Below are 19,496 nucleotides of genomic sequence, written 5' to 3'. Positions count from 1 at the left end.
GTTTTAATCTAACTTCTATAATTATGTTCTTTCTCTTTTCTATTTTTTCTCTATAATTGTTTAATTGTTATTCTCATAAATAAAAACTAATATAAAATCAAATGTAAATTAATTGCACCCATCCACCAACAATTAGCATAATGTGATTCATTAAAGATTTTAATTGGACTTTTCACCTATAAAATTAGATGCTTCAGGAGATAGTAGAGGCACCAGTAACTTAGGATTGGTTCTTGTCAAACTGCTATGACAAGTGTTCACCTTGATTGAAACAATAATTAATTTTATTTTCTCCCAACTTTTATCTTAATATACATATATATGATTAATTTATATCTTAAAATTATTTAATCTTTCTCAATTGTATAACAACCTAATATGAATTATTATAAGTAAAAAATTATTAAGTGAAGTAAAATTAATTGTTTTTTGTGAATTCTTTTAAGGTGTGACAAAATTTATTAGATCTATCTTTTGAATTTGTTTGTGTCAAAATTAAATTCATTCATGAAAATTATGTTGTTAATACTAAAAATGAAATCATTATAAATAATATAGGTATTACATAATAAATTTGTTATTCTCAGAATTTGAATTTTCTTAAGAAAATATGACAAATGCCAAGATTAGGATTCTATTTTATTTTATTTTTTAAAATTATGTATTTTAATATTTTTTATTTAATCAAAATTTATGTATAATAAAAGATTTTAAATAAAAAATTAAATTTTCAATTGATAGGACGTACAATTATATTCAATTGATAAAAGCACCAATAAAAGATTATTCTAAGCAAAAAATAAGATGAAAAATTGATTGGTTATACATAACTCTATCTTCTCCATATAATAAAGAAGGTTATGTTATATAATGTTTCAATGAAAATATACAAATGTATTGACTTCAATTTTTTTTAGAATTAATATGAAAATTTTTAATTGAAAAAATATTGTATAGTCATTCATTTTCTCTTTTATATCAATTAAAAAAATTTATTATTGTATTAAAAATTTTAAGGTTGCCATATTAGGTAATATTTATTCAAAAGAATTGAAATTTATCAAATTAATTATCATTTTACATCTAAAATAAAAATTATTATAAATTGTAATTTAGCTGAACTTAAAAGTGATTTAAATGTAATCATTAGCAAAATTTATTTGTTAAATCTTTATTTAATTGTATATTTAATATTTTAATCAATTTGAATTTGAATTGTTTATTATTTTGAGTTAGATTTTAGATTTAGGATTAACGATCAATTAGATTGAGTCAAATTTTATCATTTATTTTAATTCATAGTGTACTTAATTATTCACTTGTACACTTAAGTAAATTTGATTCAACAATTAGTACATACTTCTCTTTAGAAAGTTCAAATAAAATAGAAGTATACTCAATTACTTATAATTACAATTTACTTTAGAAATACTCTTAAAATTAATTAACTATTTCAACCACAAAGACAATAAAAATAAAATACTAAAGATTAAGGGAAAATATTTAAATAAAAAACTTTTAAATTGTTATAAAAGATAAATAACTAATATTGGATTTTGATTGGTTTACTATTTCAATTCAAACTTTGGTTATATTCAATCATTTTGAGTTTTAAATAATAACTAAGTTGTTGACTTTTCAAAATAAATTGAAATTGAGTCAAGTTAGTTCATTTTTATAATTATGTGTATTATATTATTTTTAATTAAATTAAAATTTAAAATGAGTAAAAAATTTATTTATACTCAAATTGAGTTTTGAATTGTTTCAAATTTAAGTTGATTAATTCATGTTATTTTAGCTATATTTTTATAACATTGATAAAAAAATTTCAAAATAGAATGAAAACATAATACATTGAAAATAAAATTGTAAAAGTGATGAAGATACTAATTATAATTTTAAAAGAAAATTTATGCCTAAGTTTTGCAAGGATTAAAGGATTTTTTTTTTTTTTGAGAATTTTAAAATTTGTATTACAAAAATGTTAATCTAAATTAATTAGTTTATAATCGTTTATTTATTTATCAAGTTATTGCTATATAAGTTGAGAGAATAATTCAAACTTTTCATTTGAAAGAGATCATATTATAGTTCAAATTTATTCATGAAGATAATATAGAGTCAAATATTATGGAGTTGTTATGACCTCTTATAATATTTTTTAGTCTTTATAGATGGAGAAGTTGATTAGCATCAAAAAATAAAAAATAAAAAGAAGTCATTTTCAATAATGGTAATATGAATGAAGTAAGAATTAAAAATATACCATTTTTTCATTTAGTAGATGAAATTTTTTATAGAGAATGCGAAATATTCTTTACTCTTTTCAAATGAAGAAGTTAATTGGTATCAAAATATCAAAAAAGTTATTTTGAATCATGGTAATAAGAATGAAATAATAATTAAAAAAATACTATCTTTTTGCTTAATAGAAAAAAGTTTTTATGGAGAACATGAAAGTGATTATTATGAATTTAATATTTTTTAGAAGTGATGTTTGTTTAATTTTTATAAATTTTATTTAGTAAATTTATTCTTATTACTTTTATCATATATAACAAAATTTTTATCCAAAATTGTAGACTTAAAAATAGAAACATAAGATAAAGTTTATTACTTCTATTTAGAAACATAAGGTAAAGTTTATTTCTTCCATTAGTGAACACTTCAAAATTTTTAATTTTTTTATATGTAATTGCACTTTGCTAGTAGAGATAAAAATACATATACTAATAATTCAATTAAATCATCAATAAAACTTATCTTAATATGTACTATTTTACTATGAACTAAAAAATTTGAAAAATATTCTAGAAATATTGACTTAATATATTGTACATATTTATTGAATCTTGCATTAGTATAAAAAGTTATAACTTTAACTTATTATTATGTATTAAACAAGGGATAGTAAATTTAAAACATTTACTCATGCTTTTTAAGTCATTTAAACTTGAATTTTTTCTTTTTTCTTTATTTACCTTATAAATTAAATCACCTAACGTACATTATGGTTAATTTCTTTTTGGATATACACAGATCAAGGATAATATATTAGTAAATAACTAATAACTTAGCAATTAATTATTAAAAATTTAAATGTAATCAATATAACTTAGTAGTAAATTAGTAAATAGTAAATAATTGATAATTTTTTAATAAATCAGTAATAATACAATTATATATACATAATATCTAAATGGTAAATCAATTATAATATAATTGTAAATGTATAATAACATAGTACTAAATTAAAGATAACTTAATAAAAAATAAATGAGAACTTAGTAGTTAATTATTGATAATTTAATAATAAATTAATAATAACTTAATAATAAATTAGTAATAATTAATAGTAACTCACTTTTACTTTAATAGTAATTTATTGACAATAGTAAATCAATGACAAATTAGTAGTAAATAATTGATAGTTTAGTAGTTAATTATTGAAAAACTAAAAGTAAATTAGTATAACTTAGTAATAAATCATCAATAATATAATAGTTAATTAGTGATAACTTAATAATAAATCATGCATAATTTAGTAGTGAATCATAGACAATTTAGTGAAAAATCGTTTATAATTTTGTAGTAAATAATCAAAAATTAAGTAGTAAATCATCAATAATATAATAGTTAATTAGTGATAACTTAATAATAAATCATGCATAATTTAATATAAATCTTTAATAATTTAGTAGTGAATCATAGATAATTTAGTGATAAATCGTTTATAATTTTGTAGTAAATAATCAAAAATTAAGTAGTAAATCAATGATAGCATAATAGTAAATATATAAAAAAAATATAATAGTAAATCATTGATAACTTAATAGTAAATTAATAACTAAGCAATAAATCGCTAATAATGTAATGTTAAATTACTAATAACTTAGTTGTAAATTTGAGATAATTTAGTAGTAAACTAGTTAATCATAGATAACTTTTTAATGAATCATAAATAAATTAATAATAAATCAATTATAACTTTATAATAATTATCAATAACTTAGTGATAAATCACCAATAATTTAATAGAAATCATTCATAATTTAATTAGTAAATCATTCATAAATTAGAAGTAAATAATCGATAATTTAATAATAAATCATTTAACTAATAACTTAATTGTTAATCATTGATAACTTTTTATATTTGAAGTTGTCAATGATTGAACCGTAGTTACCAGCAAAAATGAAATCAAAACTTTCATTTTGAAGGTTAGTGAAAATTTTTAAATTTGAATAAAACAATAGCGCTATTATATAAAAAAAAAATTATCTCATATATTATTAGTGGACTTTTTAAATTACATGTTTCATAGTTATTAATGCACAACAATGTATTAGTAAATCAATCATAATAATAAAAAACAATTAATAACTTAGTAGTTAATCATTAATAACTTAATAATAAATCAATGAAAACTTAATAGTAAATTAGTGATAATTTAGTAATAAATTAATTTTAATTTAGTAGTAATTAATTGATAAATTTAGTAGTAAATCATAAATAATTTAATAGCAAATCAATGATAATTTAATACTTAATCATTGAAAATTTAAAAGTAAATCAATATAATTTAGTAGTAGTTAATCATAAATAGCTTAATAATTAAATGACTTAATAGTAAATTATGGATAGTTTAATATAAATTAGTGATAACTTAATAATGAATTATGGTTAATTTATTAATAAATTTGTGATGATTTTATAGTAAATAATTGAAAACTAAGTAGTAATTCAATGATAATATAATAATAAGTGCATAATAATATAATAGTAAATCATTGATAATTCACATATAAATTTTTTATAATTTAGTAGTAAATTACTAATAATTTAATTATAGATCAGTAATAATTTAGTAATAAATTAGTTAATCATTGAAAATTTTATAGTAAATTATCGATAAATTAACAGAAAATTAGTTATAATATTATAACAAATTATCTGTAACTTAATAGTAAATAATCAATAATTTAGTAGTAAATCATTCATAAATTAGTAACAAATCCATGCTAATTTAGTAATAAATCGTTGACAATTTAAAAGTATATTATTGATAGTTTGGTAATAAATTATTAATAACATAATCATAAATCAATAATAACTTAATTGTCAATTATTGATAAATTTTATTTATACTTAAAGTTGTTAAGAATTGAACTTTTGTTACTTGCAAAAACAAACTTAGAAATTTCATATTAGGAGATTAAAATAAAACTACAACGAATTTATTTCATAAAAAAATTTAGCGAAAATTTTCTAAATTTGAATGAAACAATAATGTAATTATATAAAAAGAAAATTGTCTTATACTAAAATTAAATTCATGGTTTCTTATGAGAACTCATTATTAATAGATGATGACACAAATTTTATCAATTATTACTAAAAGCATATCATAAGTTACTATAACATTAATTACTAAAATTACATCAATAGGTTACCAAAATTATATCATAAGTTACCAAATTAATATTGAAAATTACCAAAATTAAATCAATGTTATTAAAATTTTATCAAAAAGTTATTAAAATTATACGAAAAGTTATTAAAATTTACTTATATTGTACCAAAATAAAAATTAAATTATTATTATTTATTATTATTATCATAGTATCAAAAATTTTATTTATTAAAATAATTATTTAAAAATAAAATTACATGTGCGTCACGGCTAAAAATTAGTTTATCTAAAAAATAATGTAAAAAGAATGTCGTGGAGTAATTTTTTTTTATTTCAAAGACAAAATAAATAGAGATTACTATAACATGAAATAAAATATTTCCACATCAGTAAAATCCTGACGCCTGACCTGTGCTCTAACGATATTAGAAAAGTCAAAAGTCTAGAAGTCTGACGTGGGTCACGCAGACGACGCGACCAGCACAAGTATTCTATATTCCAGTGTAAGCTACCCAAATACCACAATTTTCTCATTAAATTTACCATGCAGTCAAATGTTTCAAGTTTCAACCCAAATTTTGTAAGAGGAAGTAAGGATATTATGGACATTTGACACATAACATCATCAAAGCAGGCAAAAAAGGTATTCATTCCCTATAAGGTTAACCAGCTCACACCTCATAATTGATGCTAAGCAAATTTGAAAATAAATTCCCAAGGAACCAAACCTAAACGTTACTGTAAATCTTGGCTGCAGCCATGGCATCATTTCTGAAATTCCATGCACTCTCAACATTTCTTGCTGTTATCATCATCTTTTTATCTTGCACTCCACTTGCATTGGCAAAATGTGAAGCGGAATCCGAAAATGGATGCCATGACAAGGCAGAATCTATGAAGCTAAAAGTCATTGCCATTGTCGTAATTTTATTGGCTAGCATGATTGGTGTATGTTTACCACTTTTTTCTCGTCTAATGCCAGCACTTAGACCCGACAGGGACTATTTCACTGTGGTTAAGGCATTTGCTTCTGGTGTTATCCTAGCGACCGGATACATGCACGTGTTACCGGATTCTTTCAATGACTTAACGTCCGACTGTTTGCCTGAAAACCCATGGAAGAAGTTCCCTTTCACAACCTTCGTGGCTATGCTGTCGGCTGTGATGACTCTCATGGTGGATTCGTTTGCCATGAGTATATACAAGAAACATTGTGCTAAAGCTTCAGTGGTGGATGCCAGCGATGGTGCGAGACTGGAAAATGGGAATGTACAAATAGAGAATTTTGGACATGGACATCACCATCCACTCGAGAAGAATGAAACATCATCACAATTGTTAAGGCATCGAGTTATAGCTCAGGTATATATGTTTGAATCCTAAACAGTTGGAGGATATTCTTATAACTAAAAAGTTATTGATTTTTGCTGTAGGTATTAGAGTTGGGAATTATAGTACATTCAGTGGTGATTGGCATTGGAATGGGGGCCTCTGACAATAAGTGCACCATTCGATCACTCATTGCTGCTCTTTGCTTCCATCAAATGTTTGAGGGAATGGGACTTGGGGGATCCATACTACAGGTAATCCAACTCTATTCTCTTTCAAACACCAATTTTTATAATCTTCTAGTCTATCTATTATAGATGAACGCTCTATTCTATGTTAGGCTGAATACAAGCTCAAAATGAAGGCAACCATGGCATTCTTCTTTTCAACCACAACTCCGCTAGGAATTGTTGTAGGAATTGGTTTGTCAAGGGTTTACAGTGAGACCAGCCCAACTTCACTTATTGTGGTAGGACTACTAAATGCTTGCTCAGCAGGGTTGCTGAATTACATGGCTCTGGTAGATCTCCTGGCAGCTGAATTTATGGGCCCTAAGCTTCAAACAAATATGAAGCTCCAGGCTTGGTCATATATTGCTGTTTTATTTGGTGCTGGATTTATGTCTCTAATGGCAAAATGGGCTTAGTTATTTCTACATGTACTCAAGGAAAATTGACTTTTTTCTTTCGTTTTTTAACAGCTTTTGTCTCAATAAATCACCGATTAATTTTATTTGGATACTGTTGAAGAGCTGTTCTTAATAGATTCTGAAGTCTGAACTAGCACTGCTACATTTGTTTCATCGTAAACACGTGGCTTTTTAACTAAGTAAATTTGGTTACATCACAATTATTCAATCATCACCAACAAAACCTTGACAGCAATTTGATTTTGACAACGATCAATGATAACATTTGCCAGGATTCAGAGAATTTTGTAAACGGTTGCAATTTGTCAAGGTTCCCAACTCACTAGTGGCCCAAGAAAGCAATTTTGGCCTATTTGATTTTAACCCTGTAGCTCGACAGTAAAGTGTCAAGAAAGTGGAACAGTAAATTTCAGAGGCTTCGTTTCAGAGCCACATGCCAGCAACCAAGACAAATTACCACATGGAGGTAAGAGTTGAAAAGTTCCGAAACTTGGCTGTTAGTGCGACATTTCAATTTTTTACGAGAATATGATATAATACATAAATTTAAATTTAAATTTATGAGATATTTTTATAAAATAAAATTATAAAATTTTTGGATTAAAATATATAATATTTTATAAATTAAGTGTAAATTTTTATAAATAATATTGAAGTAATTATTAATCAAGATAAAAATTAAATGTTATATCATAAGAATAATTTTTAAAATTTGATAAAAGTTACATTTAAAATTTTAACGTTTAATATAATTTTGATTTTATAATTTTATATATATTTTGTATCGAACGTGACGAAAATATTAAATTTTAATAAAAAAAATTTATGACATTATAATCTAAAATGTTTTCAAAAGATCTCTTTTATAAAATAAAATTATAAAATTTTTGAGCCATATTAAATGCGAATCTCTATAGTCAGCACGAGAAACGAATGGAAAAAGTGCATGCCTACACGCTTCTAATGGCACTCAGTTCTGCTGCAAAAATAACAGCAATAAAACCAAAGATTGATCTTATTTCGTCAGCTCCTCTTGAAATTACGAGTGGATGCTTGAACATGGACCTATTAAGTTCGTTTTATCGATTTGTCACTCCTTTATTACTGCTTTAATGATGACAAATCGCACGGCTAATCAGCAAGTATGTGTTTACAATCATTCCGAGTCCATAGCGAATATCAGAAAAGTTTGCAAACTTCAATTCTGTCAATATCATTATAATTAAAATCGTTTAATGTTACATCAGATATAGTCTGATAGATGTCTTTTAAACCAAAGCTTATCTCCAGAAAGTTTCTTTGGTGCAAGAGTGGGCAACCTGGCAAGCTATCAAGAAAGAATTATGCTATAAATAAATATAGAAATGTTTTATAAACCCCTCTTCAAAACGATAATATTGACAGGATGTGCTTTTGGCATCTGGAAAATGTTGATACGGAGCTAAAACCCTAAAACCATATGCGGAAAAAAGAGAGCTATTAAAAATAAAAGTTAAGAGTTTTTTCGGTGTTTGTGTGCCGATATTTAAGTCAAAAATCAGTATGATAGTTGGAAGGAAAGAGAAAGTACTAAAAGCAAAATAGTATGAAATATCTAGATCATTATATTTATAATTGAAACTGAAGAATTTTGAAGCAGCATAGGCTGCTCATGGTCAGTCCTGTTATTAGGATGTTAAGCTGACTTGAACGTTGATTATCCATCCAAAGAATAACAAATCACTATAAAATAAGATCCTTAAGAGAAGTTGATGAGATGATCGAACCGATGTAATATTGTACATATCAAATTAGGTTGACATGTCTGACAATCTCTAATATTAAAAAATATATATTTTATCTTTTGAATTAAAAAATGTCTTTAATAGGAAATTTTCCTTTCTACCATTTACCATCTAGAGTTGCCGATATGCCTTGTTGTCGTATGTTAGTTGGTTAACACACACCTTTTGCTAGGCCAAAATAAATCGTAGCTTGACTTTAATCCCTCAACTTATATACATATATGTTAGACAATCTTAACATGCCAACTCAATACACATCACTTGACAAGTACCTAACAAGTTTAATTACAATTGCATAAAAACTTACCAGAATCATCCATAAGTGTCACGCCTGAGACCAAGACGCAATACGGTTATATTACATTGAAGTAAATCTCAAAGTAATACGAAATCTTCTTTCTTAATCATTATAAAATTTTTTAATAAACTGATATAGTTTACAAAGTAAAATTCATATATTTAATCTAACTAATGATACATCTTTATATATCCAAATACAAACCAAATAAACATACAAAACCGTTTCATAAAATCTCATTGGCCAACATTATCTCTGACGACTAAGTAATCTTTCTCATTTGATCTTCTAGCTTTCACAAAACTAAAAAAACTTATCACTTACTCATCTGTAAAAAAAAAGAAGTAAAAAGAGAATGAACAAACCACAACTCAGCAAGTATAGGCTTATACACCTTACCAAATCAAATATTTTTTTCATACATATCATATAGATCATTCAAAACATTTGTCAAATCATATTATCAAAACATTTCAAAGATCATCTTTCTATCAAACATTTCGTAAATTCATAAATTGATATAAAAACATGTCAATTCATAAGTCATTGCAAAATATGCTACCATTCAAATATAGTAATCAAACCAAATCATGGATCAATCATTAAAAATCTTTATAAATCATCTTTATATACAAATTATGGATCCATCTTTAAAATCATCATAAATCATCATTATCGTTAGTTTTTCATTAGCTATGATCACTGCTATAACCTGTGACATTGATCGTATCGACAATTTCATCATCATGATCATTGCTAACTATTATAACCCGCTAACCAGGGCCTTACGCTAACTACTATAACCCGTTAATAGGGCCGTATGATTATGTCTATGCTAACTACTATAACCTGTTAGCTAAGGCCGTATAACTAGTTCTGGTATCGATGATCTCACTTTCTAGGGATGTAAAAACGTAGCTATCATAAAATCATTCTTTAAACATAAATCATTTTCTCATTTCATTCATAAGCATGATCCATCATTTACATAGCAAAAACACAAAATAATCATATGCTTGATCCTATTTTCATATATCAAAAATAAAGAAATAAAACATTTGCTCATTTGGAAACATACATATATACATAGGTTCGAAAATAAGTAAAGTGTGTGAGATTCTACTTACCTCCTTCCGATTCCACCACTTAGTTTTTCCTTCAAAATAATTAATTACCTATTCAAGATCATTTCAACATGACAGTAATTAATCAACCCATTTGAGATTACTTATACTAAAACAACTAAGTTAAACAAGAAATAATTCAGGTAACTAATTTTGGCAACCTGTGCTACTTTCACTAAAATGACTATATCTCAAGATATCCAACTCATAATTAAAATCTTTTTAATGTGTTAAAAACTAGACTCGATAAGCTTTCTAATAATATATGAAACATCTCGTGATAACTTGTGGATTAATTATAATAATTTTTACAATTCACGTCAAATGTTACTATTAGACAGCCCGTATATCTTCTAATAAAAATTACGTATTTATTCATAGGCAAATTCAATTTCGTTTGTTCTATTGGAAAGTCAACTCGATATGCTTTTTAAATATATATGACTTAATCTGTAATTCTTTGTATAAAAATTAAGATAATTTTTTAAATTCAACCCTAATGTTGCTACATTACAACATGTATATCCTTAAGTAAAAATGAGACAACTCTTCATAAAAAACTAGAATTTCACTTTCGTTTATTTCATAAGAAAGTAGATTAAACATACTTTCTAATGATATATAATAATCATAGCAATAATTTATCCATTAATATAGATCCTATTTTAATTTACTATTATAGATCATAACATCTTATCTAAAAATAAAATTTCTTCTTTAATCTTTAAAAAAAACTCAAATCTTTACTTTCAACCTTTAAACTCCATCCAATAATTATCAATAAATCTTAATAACATAAAATAAACAAAGCCCAATAATTTAACTAAATAGATCATGAAGATTAATGAAAGATTTCATAATTTTTTTTTATTTTGCTCTCAAAACTTCAACTCCAAATAATAGCAATCAACTTGATATTTCTTTTTAAATAAAAAGAGAGCATATACTCACCTTAGAGGATTAACTTGATTGCAACTTTTGATTTAGAATCTCTAACTCGATCTTTCATGCTTTCTAACCCTAAAGAAGATGAAGAAGAAGAATTATAATTTTTTTTTAGTTTCACAATGGCTAGGTTTTCTTTCATATAATACTTCAGTCTTTTTTTTTTTTACTAATTAATCTCTTAATTAACTTAATGGGCTTTAGTAATAGTCTAGCCCAATTATTATTTGGGCTGGGGTATTACATTCTCCCCTTCTTATAAAAGTTTCGTCCTCGAAACTTGATTTACATCCACATTTTATTTTTTTATTTTTGCAATCATTTTTCCTGTCGTATGATTGTCTTATTAGACTTTGACAAAAGTAATCATTTTGCCTCAAAAGCTTGTTTTTTCCAATCAACCATGCGAAAAAGATATTTTCAATATGTTAAAGCTTATATCATCTTGAATTTTGAAATACTCATATCCAACCACATATCTTCTACTAAGATATTTTCTTAACATAGATTCATTATGTACACTAAACATCAAAGGTGACAATATTCTTTATTTTAAACTTTTTTCACTTTACCAAAAACTTCAAATGTCCTTACATAATACAAACTTAACATTTCTTACTTTATAATCCTCATAACGAGTATAAATAATTGATCGCTTAAAGCTATAAATCATATCTCCAAATTTTGGTATAATTCCTTTGCTTACTTTAAACCATTGCTTAATCAACTAAAATTTATCAGTAATTTATTTCATAAATTTAAGAAATAAAAGTTTTTCTTTTTTGTCTTTATGCCAATAAATCTAAGACTTAGATCTACTTCCATACAAAACCTTAAAATGAATCATTGAATAGTTATCTTATGATTATCGTTATAAAATATTTCTCTTCAAGTCATGACATAGGCATTTCTTAAAAGAATGTCAATCAACGATAAAGCCTCAAAAACATAAAAGGAACACAAAATATTTTTACCAAAAATTCGTTAGTCCTTATTTATTAAAGATTCATCACTTTCTCCACTAACAATAGTATAAAAATTTAGAACTTAAAACAAATCAAGCTTCCACTGCGCACTCTAATATTTTCTTTCGATAAAATTATAACAAATTAACTTTTATAACTTTATTTTGTAACAAGAAAAACATGTGTCCACAATATTCCTTGTAATCTACTTCACATCATGTGTTCATAACCATAGCAACCTTGAATAACAATATCAATAAATCATTTTGTCACTAAAAAGATATCACATAGTACTTTAATTTTCTTTTCTTATCCACCTACAATATAAAATTTTCTATCAATTAACCATTATAAAATATATGAAATCGATGTAATAAATCATATCCATAAATTTATACCATGTAAATTCAAACATAAATCTTTGGTTACCCAAGTTGTCTCTAATTTTGAATATTATTTGTTCAATTTAATAGATCAATTATCATATAACAATTGATTCTCTATAATCCTCACAAACATCATAACGTTTCAAAATTTCTTTTTACAAAATATATTGCTATCATCTCCAAGTCAAAGTCAAAACATATGCATCATAATTCATAAGTAAAATTCTCTTATGGAATTTAAACAATAAAAACTCCAAGTACTTGAATTTGTGGTGAAATATAGTTATAAACAATAACTAAATGTATCACATTATTTCAGAAGTTCTTTCAAACTTCTCTAAAATCGAATACATGCTCAACATCACAAAGTACACAAAATCAGCACTTGTAAGATTTCAACCAATCTTTTGCCCTTGTAAGATTTCAAACAATTATTATTAGCCAAAACATATATATTTTTCTACAAATTGATCACTTCTTCAAAACCAATTTCCTTACTAAATCATCTAAGCCACAATTTTAATTTTTATCCACAAATTTAATTTCTTGCTAAGTACACAACCTTGTACCACAGGTACATAACCTTGTACTACTATAGGTAATGTTCTATACAAATATAAAATTCAAAGGAATTCAATAGTATACATCAACTAGAAACTATAACCACAAATTAATCACTTTAGCCATTAAAAAAAATTACTACACCTCAAATAAAAATTTTAATGATCAAACTTCAATTAACTATACAAATGTCCTACTCGCATGATCAAACCTTAAATACTTTCGCAATAAAAAATGTAAAACCAAATCAAGTGAACATCCTTCTTTACGTATATTAAACTATTTACCACAATTATCACATTTTGGACTAAATCCATTAAAACAAATTCTCAAACATTATAACCATAAATAATTACTTCAAAATTTTAAAACATTATTCCATTCAAACTCTAATATTCTATACTTTTAATTTCAACAATGTACATTCATATTCCAATCTTAATATATGATTAAGGATTCACTTTACACTTATCAAATAATTTCAAAACCTTATTAAGTCGAGGGCATTTTTCTCTAACCCATAGGATCTCTAATGATCAAATCGTTCTCTTGAATAATCCTTTAACTCATAAAATATGTCCCATTATAAGTCGCATCAAAAATCTCTTCAACTTATAAAATCACACTATATCAAAGTAACTTTACTTTCTCTTAATTATAAGATCTAAAAGAAATATGTAAATATCAACCAAAATAATTACACTAAGAATTCATTGAATTATTGATTCCTCAAAATTCATTAAAACTTTGACTACTCCAAAATTTATCGAATCATTTACTTGTACTCACCACTATAGTCTATGAATCCAATTTATGTCCTTGAAAAATCATCACATTATCCAAATGTGATCATCTAAATTCTTAAAAATCTTCATATAGTATATGGATCATAACCATATTCATAGAATCTCTTTCAACCTAAAAATCATAAGCTACATTCTTAAAAAGTCACCGTTAATCTAATAACCATAATTTAACTTCTTAAAAATCTCCAAAGATCATAATTGTAGTTTTTAGAAAATTTTCAAAATCATAATATAAGCTCTTTAACATCTCACAAAATTTAAAGATCATAACTTGAACTCTTAAAAAATCTTTAAGAAACATAACTTAGGCTTTTAAAGAAAATCACATCATAATCTAACTCTTAAAAATTCTTCAAAGATCGTAACTTAAGCTTTGATATCACTTTATGTCACATTCTGAGATCAAGACGCAACACGGTCATATTACCTTGAAGTAAACCTCAAAGTAATACGAAACTTTCTTTCTTAATCATTATAAAAATTTTTAATAAACTGATATAGTTTGTCAAGTAAAATTCATATATTTAATCTAACTAATGATGTATTTCTATATATCTAAATACAAACCAAATAAAAATACAAAACCATTTCATAAGATCTCATTGGCCAACATTATCTCTGACGACTAAGTAATCTTTTCCATTTGATCTTCTAGCTTTCACAAAACTAAGAAAACTTATCACTTACTCATCTGTAAAAAAAAAAGAAAAAAAGAATTAGCAAACCACAACTCAGCAAGTATAAGCCCATATACCTTATCAGATCAAGTATTTTTTTTCATACATATCATATAGATCATTCAAAACATTCATCAAATCATAATGTCAAAACATTTCAAAGATCATCTTTCTATCAAACATTTCATAAATTCATAAATCGATATAAAAATATGTCAATTCATAAATCACTACAAAATATGCTACCATTCAAATATCGTAATCAAACCAAATCATAGATCAATCATTAAAAATCTTTATAAATCATCTTTATATACAAATCATAGATCAATCTTTAAAATCATCATAAATCATCATTATCATTAATTTATCATTAGCTACAGTCACTGTTATAACCCATAACATTGGTCGTATCAATAATTTTATCATCATGATCATTGCAACTATTATAACCCGTTAGCCAAGGCCTTATGCTAACTACTATAACCCATTAGCAAGGCCGTATGATCATGTCTATGTTAATTACTATAACTCGTTAGCCAGGACCATAGAACTAGTTCTGGTGTCGATGATCCCACTTCCCAATGATGTAAAAATGTAACCATCATAAAATTATTCTTTAAACATAAATCATTTTCTCATTTCATTCATAAGCATGATCCATCATTTACATAGCAAAAACACAAAATAATCATATGCTTGATCCTATTTTCATATACCAAAAATAAAGAAATAAAATATTTGCTCATTTGGAAACATACATATATACATAGGTTCGAAAATAAGTAAAGTGTATGAGATTCTACTTACCTCCTTTTGATTCTACCACCTAGTTTTTCCCCCAAAATAATTAATGGCCTATTCAAGATCATTTCAACATGACAGTAATTAATCAACCCATTTGAGACTACTTATATCAAAACAACTAAGTTAAACAAGAAATAACTCATGTAACTAATTCTAGCAGCCTGTGCTACCTTCACTAAAATGACCATATCTTAAGATATCTAACTCGGAATAAAAATATTTTTAATGCATTAAAAATTAGACTCGATAAGCTTTCTAACCATATATGGCTCATCTCGTGATTCCTTGTGGATTAATTACAACAATTTTTGCAATCCATGTCAGATGCTGCTGCCAGACAGCCTATATACCTTCTAATAAAAATTATGTATTTATTCATAGGAAAGTCCAAATTCAATTCTACCTGTTCTGTTGGAAAGTAAACTCGATATGCTTTCGAAACATTTATGGCTTAATCTGTAATTCTTTGTATAAAAATTAAGATAATTTTCGAAATTCAACCCTGATGCTGCTACATTACAACCTACATATCCTTAAGTAAAAATTAGACAACTCTTCATGAAAAACTTGTATTCAACTTTCATTTATTTTATTAGAAAGTAGATTAAACATGCTTTCCAATGATATATAATAATCATAGCAATAATTTATCCATTAATATAAATCCTATTTTAATTAACTATTACAGATCATAACATCTCATCTAAAAACATAATTTCTCCTTTAATCTTTAAAAAAACTAAAATCCCTACTTTCAGCTTTTAACTCCATTCAATAATCATCAATAAATCTTAAGAACATAAAATAAATAAAGCCTAATAATTTACCCAAATAGATCACAAAGATTAATGAAAGATTTCTTAATTTTTTTTGGTTTTGCTCTCAAAACTTCAACTCCAGATAACAGCAATCAACTTGATATTTTTTCTTAAATAAAAAGATGACATGTACTTACCTTTAGGGGATTAACTTGATTGTAGCTTTTGATTTAAAATCTCTAACTCAATCTTTCATGCTTTCTAACCCTAAAGAAGATGAAGAAGAAGAACTATAATTTTCTTTTAGTTTCACAATGACTAGGTTTTCTTTCATATAATACTTCATCTCTATTTTTTTTTATTAATTAATCTCTTAATTAATTTAATGAACTTTAATAATAGTCTAGCCCAATTATCGTTTGGGCTGGAGTATTACAATAAGAGACTTTCAGGGATTGACTAGGGTCAAAAGCTAGTCTTAAATAACGACAATGCTTCTTCTGTTTTTGTTTTTGTCCATAAGTTCAAATGGATCAATAGTAAAACTGTTTAGAGCAATACTCCAATCTTGTAACTCTTGTTAGTTTCTGAAGATGAAAATGGACCAAGTGACTAACATTAATAGTGACCACAAATCAAAAGAATCATAAAGAAAAAGAAGAGTAGCAGAACTATTGACAAAGTTGATAATGTGTGAGAAAGGAAACATATAAGGCAAAGAATTTTGTCCTATTCAAAAATGGTGGGAGGCCAATAGGCCTAAGGTGTCCCCTCCTGCAATCAAAATGCACTCATTGCCACTCAAGACCTTTCGCATATGGCTTTGGCTCTTTGTGAGTGGCTTTCGTATACCTGTAAATGAGAACTTCTTTGCTCCCAGATGACTTTTCATAGAGAGGATGGGGAATCAGCTATAATGCAGGAGTGTGTTTCCCGGATCTTTCTTGAGAATATAGTCAACACCAAGTATATCTGCAGTATAAATTCTAAAAATCTCCTCCAAGTACTAGAAATATGGTACAGAAAAAAAAAAAAAAAACTAGTAAATGGCAGATATATGTATCAGAGATTCCAGTACTAAGTACAGGATGCTCTACAATGAGGCAACGAATTCAGTTGCAGTACTTAAGCAGCCATCCTGCTATTTGACACTTTTTTTTTTTGTGTTGCTCCTTAAACAGTGAGATTGACAATAATGAGACTAAATATACAATGAAATTTGAGCCATTTTCTAATAGTATTACTTTTTATTTCTTATTCTGAGATAAGGAACAAGCATATCTTTGTACAATATATGTTAATGCTGTACATAAGCATTGGAGGACAAATTAACAGGCAGACATAATATCTTAAAGAATCTTGGACTATAATAGATCAAGCAAGGTCATAAATGGGAATTCATAGTTGGATATAACTTGCTCTACTTCACACACACACGCGCACACATACAACCATGGTTTAGTTAACACCTACTTCGGTTCGTAGACTGTAAATTGTTTGAAACTTGAGCTAGTCCCATGATGCAATTTACTTGCGAATGGAGACACCAAAGTATAGAAGTTTTCGTGCTTACGCCACTTTTTTGTTCAGGTCCAGAAGTGATGATGATGAGAAGTAAAGTATCGCACATCTCCACAAAGCCGGTATGAGCATATTGCTTATGTATGTCAATAGTAAATTGGCCGGTTAAATGGGGCTAATGAGGCTTGTGGCTCAGGGTACTTGAAGAATCCCCTTAATCATTCCTATAGGAATTCAAATAATATGCGTTAAGACTTAAGAAGGTTGCGCGTATCAACCTTTTAATGCTGATTCGTTTTCAGGAATATGGTGTGAGATCACTAAGCAAGGGACCTATCAGTTTACAGCAAAGAGCTTAGGTCTTTCCATTGGATCAATTGCAAGACAAATTTACAAGAAATGTGGACCTTCATCATTGATGAATACTCTGATAGATAGAGATTGATCACTTTGGCACGTCTAATGGTTGCAAGTTTGGCAACACTGTAACTTTAGGATTATACTAGGAAGAATATGATGGGACAACAATCCTTTCATGAACAAAATATCCAATGATTGATGAATGGCTCCTGTAGGAACCCTTGGAGCTGTCAAAGCTCAACACAAAGCACCATTAAACCAAAGGCAGAAGGATAATGAAGATATAGTACTGATTTATATAATGTTGAGATCACTAATTAAACTAAAACATTCTTTAAAGCACCTAGAAAACTTTACCATCCACATTGTTAGTGGATTAATACCTAAATAAAGTTACGTAAGTGCTAGAAAACAAGCATGCTTGAGGCAGTAATATTTTAAATGCACCATCCACCATTTTTATTATGAAACAAACGAACTATATATGTGTCATTGACAACAAGGCAATGTGAAAATTTTGAAAATTTTCAGTTAAAGAAAAAGCCGATTAAATTGCAACTTGTCTTTTAATAAGATGTGGGGAATGGGGATCATGGAATTTAGCAGAAGAGGAAAAATGGCGATGACCTTATCCTATTTGAACCAATCACTGCAAAATGCGATGACCGCACGAAAGAAATCAAAAGGGTTGTTTAAGTGGGGGGAAAGTGGAGACAGTGCACATTTGGTATAGGTGATGGTACCAAAATTTTCCAATTCCATATTGAAGAAGTCTTAAAAGGTTTGAAAGCAGATGCTGATATGGTAGCCTGTGTGACCATAGAATTTCCAACAGACTCCGACCACTACTAAAGTAGCCAACTGTTTCAGACAATAAATTTTTCAGTGGCAGTACTAAAAGTAATGTATACCTTATATTGCATAACCGGTATGCTTGATGGATGATTGTTTGCCGACATGCAAGTATAATGCAGGCATTGTTTGCCGATATGCAAGTATAATGCAGGCATTCCTGTTACTTCATTTTCTGTTTAATGAAGATTTTTTCAAAACATTACATAAAACTCACTAGCAGTGAAATATAGTAGTTATCTTCGATGTCCATAGGAT

General features: G+C 26.4%; 1 protein-coding gene across 3 annotated transcripts; it reads left to right on the top strand.

Annotated features, from left to right (window-relative positions):
* Positions 1–6,058: 6,058 nt before the first annotated feature.
* On the top strand, positions 6,059–7,635 carry LOC111288200 (zinc transporter 7-like). 3 transcript variants are annotated; one of them, XM_089760088.1, is made up of 4 exons: positions 6,059–6,643; positions 6,698–6,778; positions 6,850–6,999; positions 7,086–7,635. In XM_089760088.1, the coding sequence occupies exons 1-4, from the start codon at positions 6,176–6,178 to the stop codon at positions 7,389–7,391; spliced, it is 1,005 nt and encodes a 334-aa protein (XP_089616214.1). In that variant the 5' UTR covers positions 6,059–6,175; the 3' UTR covers positions 7,392–7,635. The 3 variants fall into 3 exon arrangements, with proteins under 3 accessions (XP_089616214.1, XP_022734721.2, XP_022734720.2); XM_022878986.2 differs by having other exon boundaries at positions 6,059–6,646; XM_022878985.2 differs by having other exon boundaries at positions 6,059–6,778.
* Positions 7,636–19,496: the final 11,861 nt, after the last annotated feature.

This window comes from Durio zibethinus, chromosome 4, assembly GCF_047325235.1.
Source record: "Durio zibethinus cultivar Kanyao isolate XHJ-2024 chromosome 4, ASM4732523v1, whole genome shotgun sequence".
Taxonomy (NCBI): domain Eukaryota; kingdom Viridiplantae; phylum Streptophyta; class Magnoliopsida; order Malvales; family Malvaceae; genus Durio; species Durio zibethinus.
Note: the sequence above shows the minus strand (reverse complement) of the source record. Positions and strands in the feature narration are given on the sequence as shown.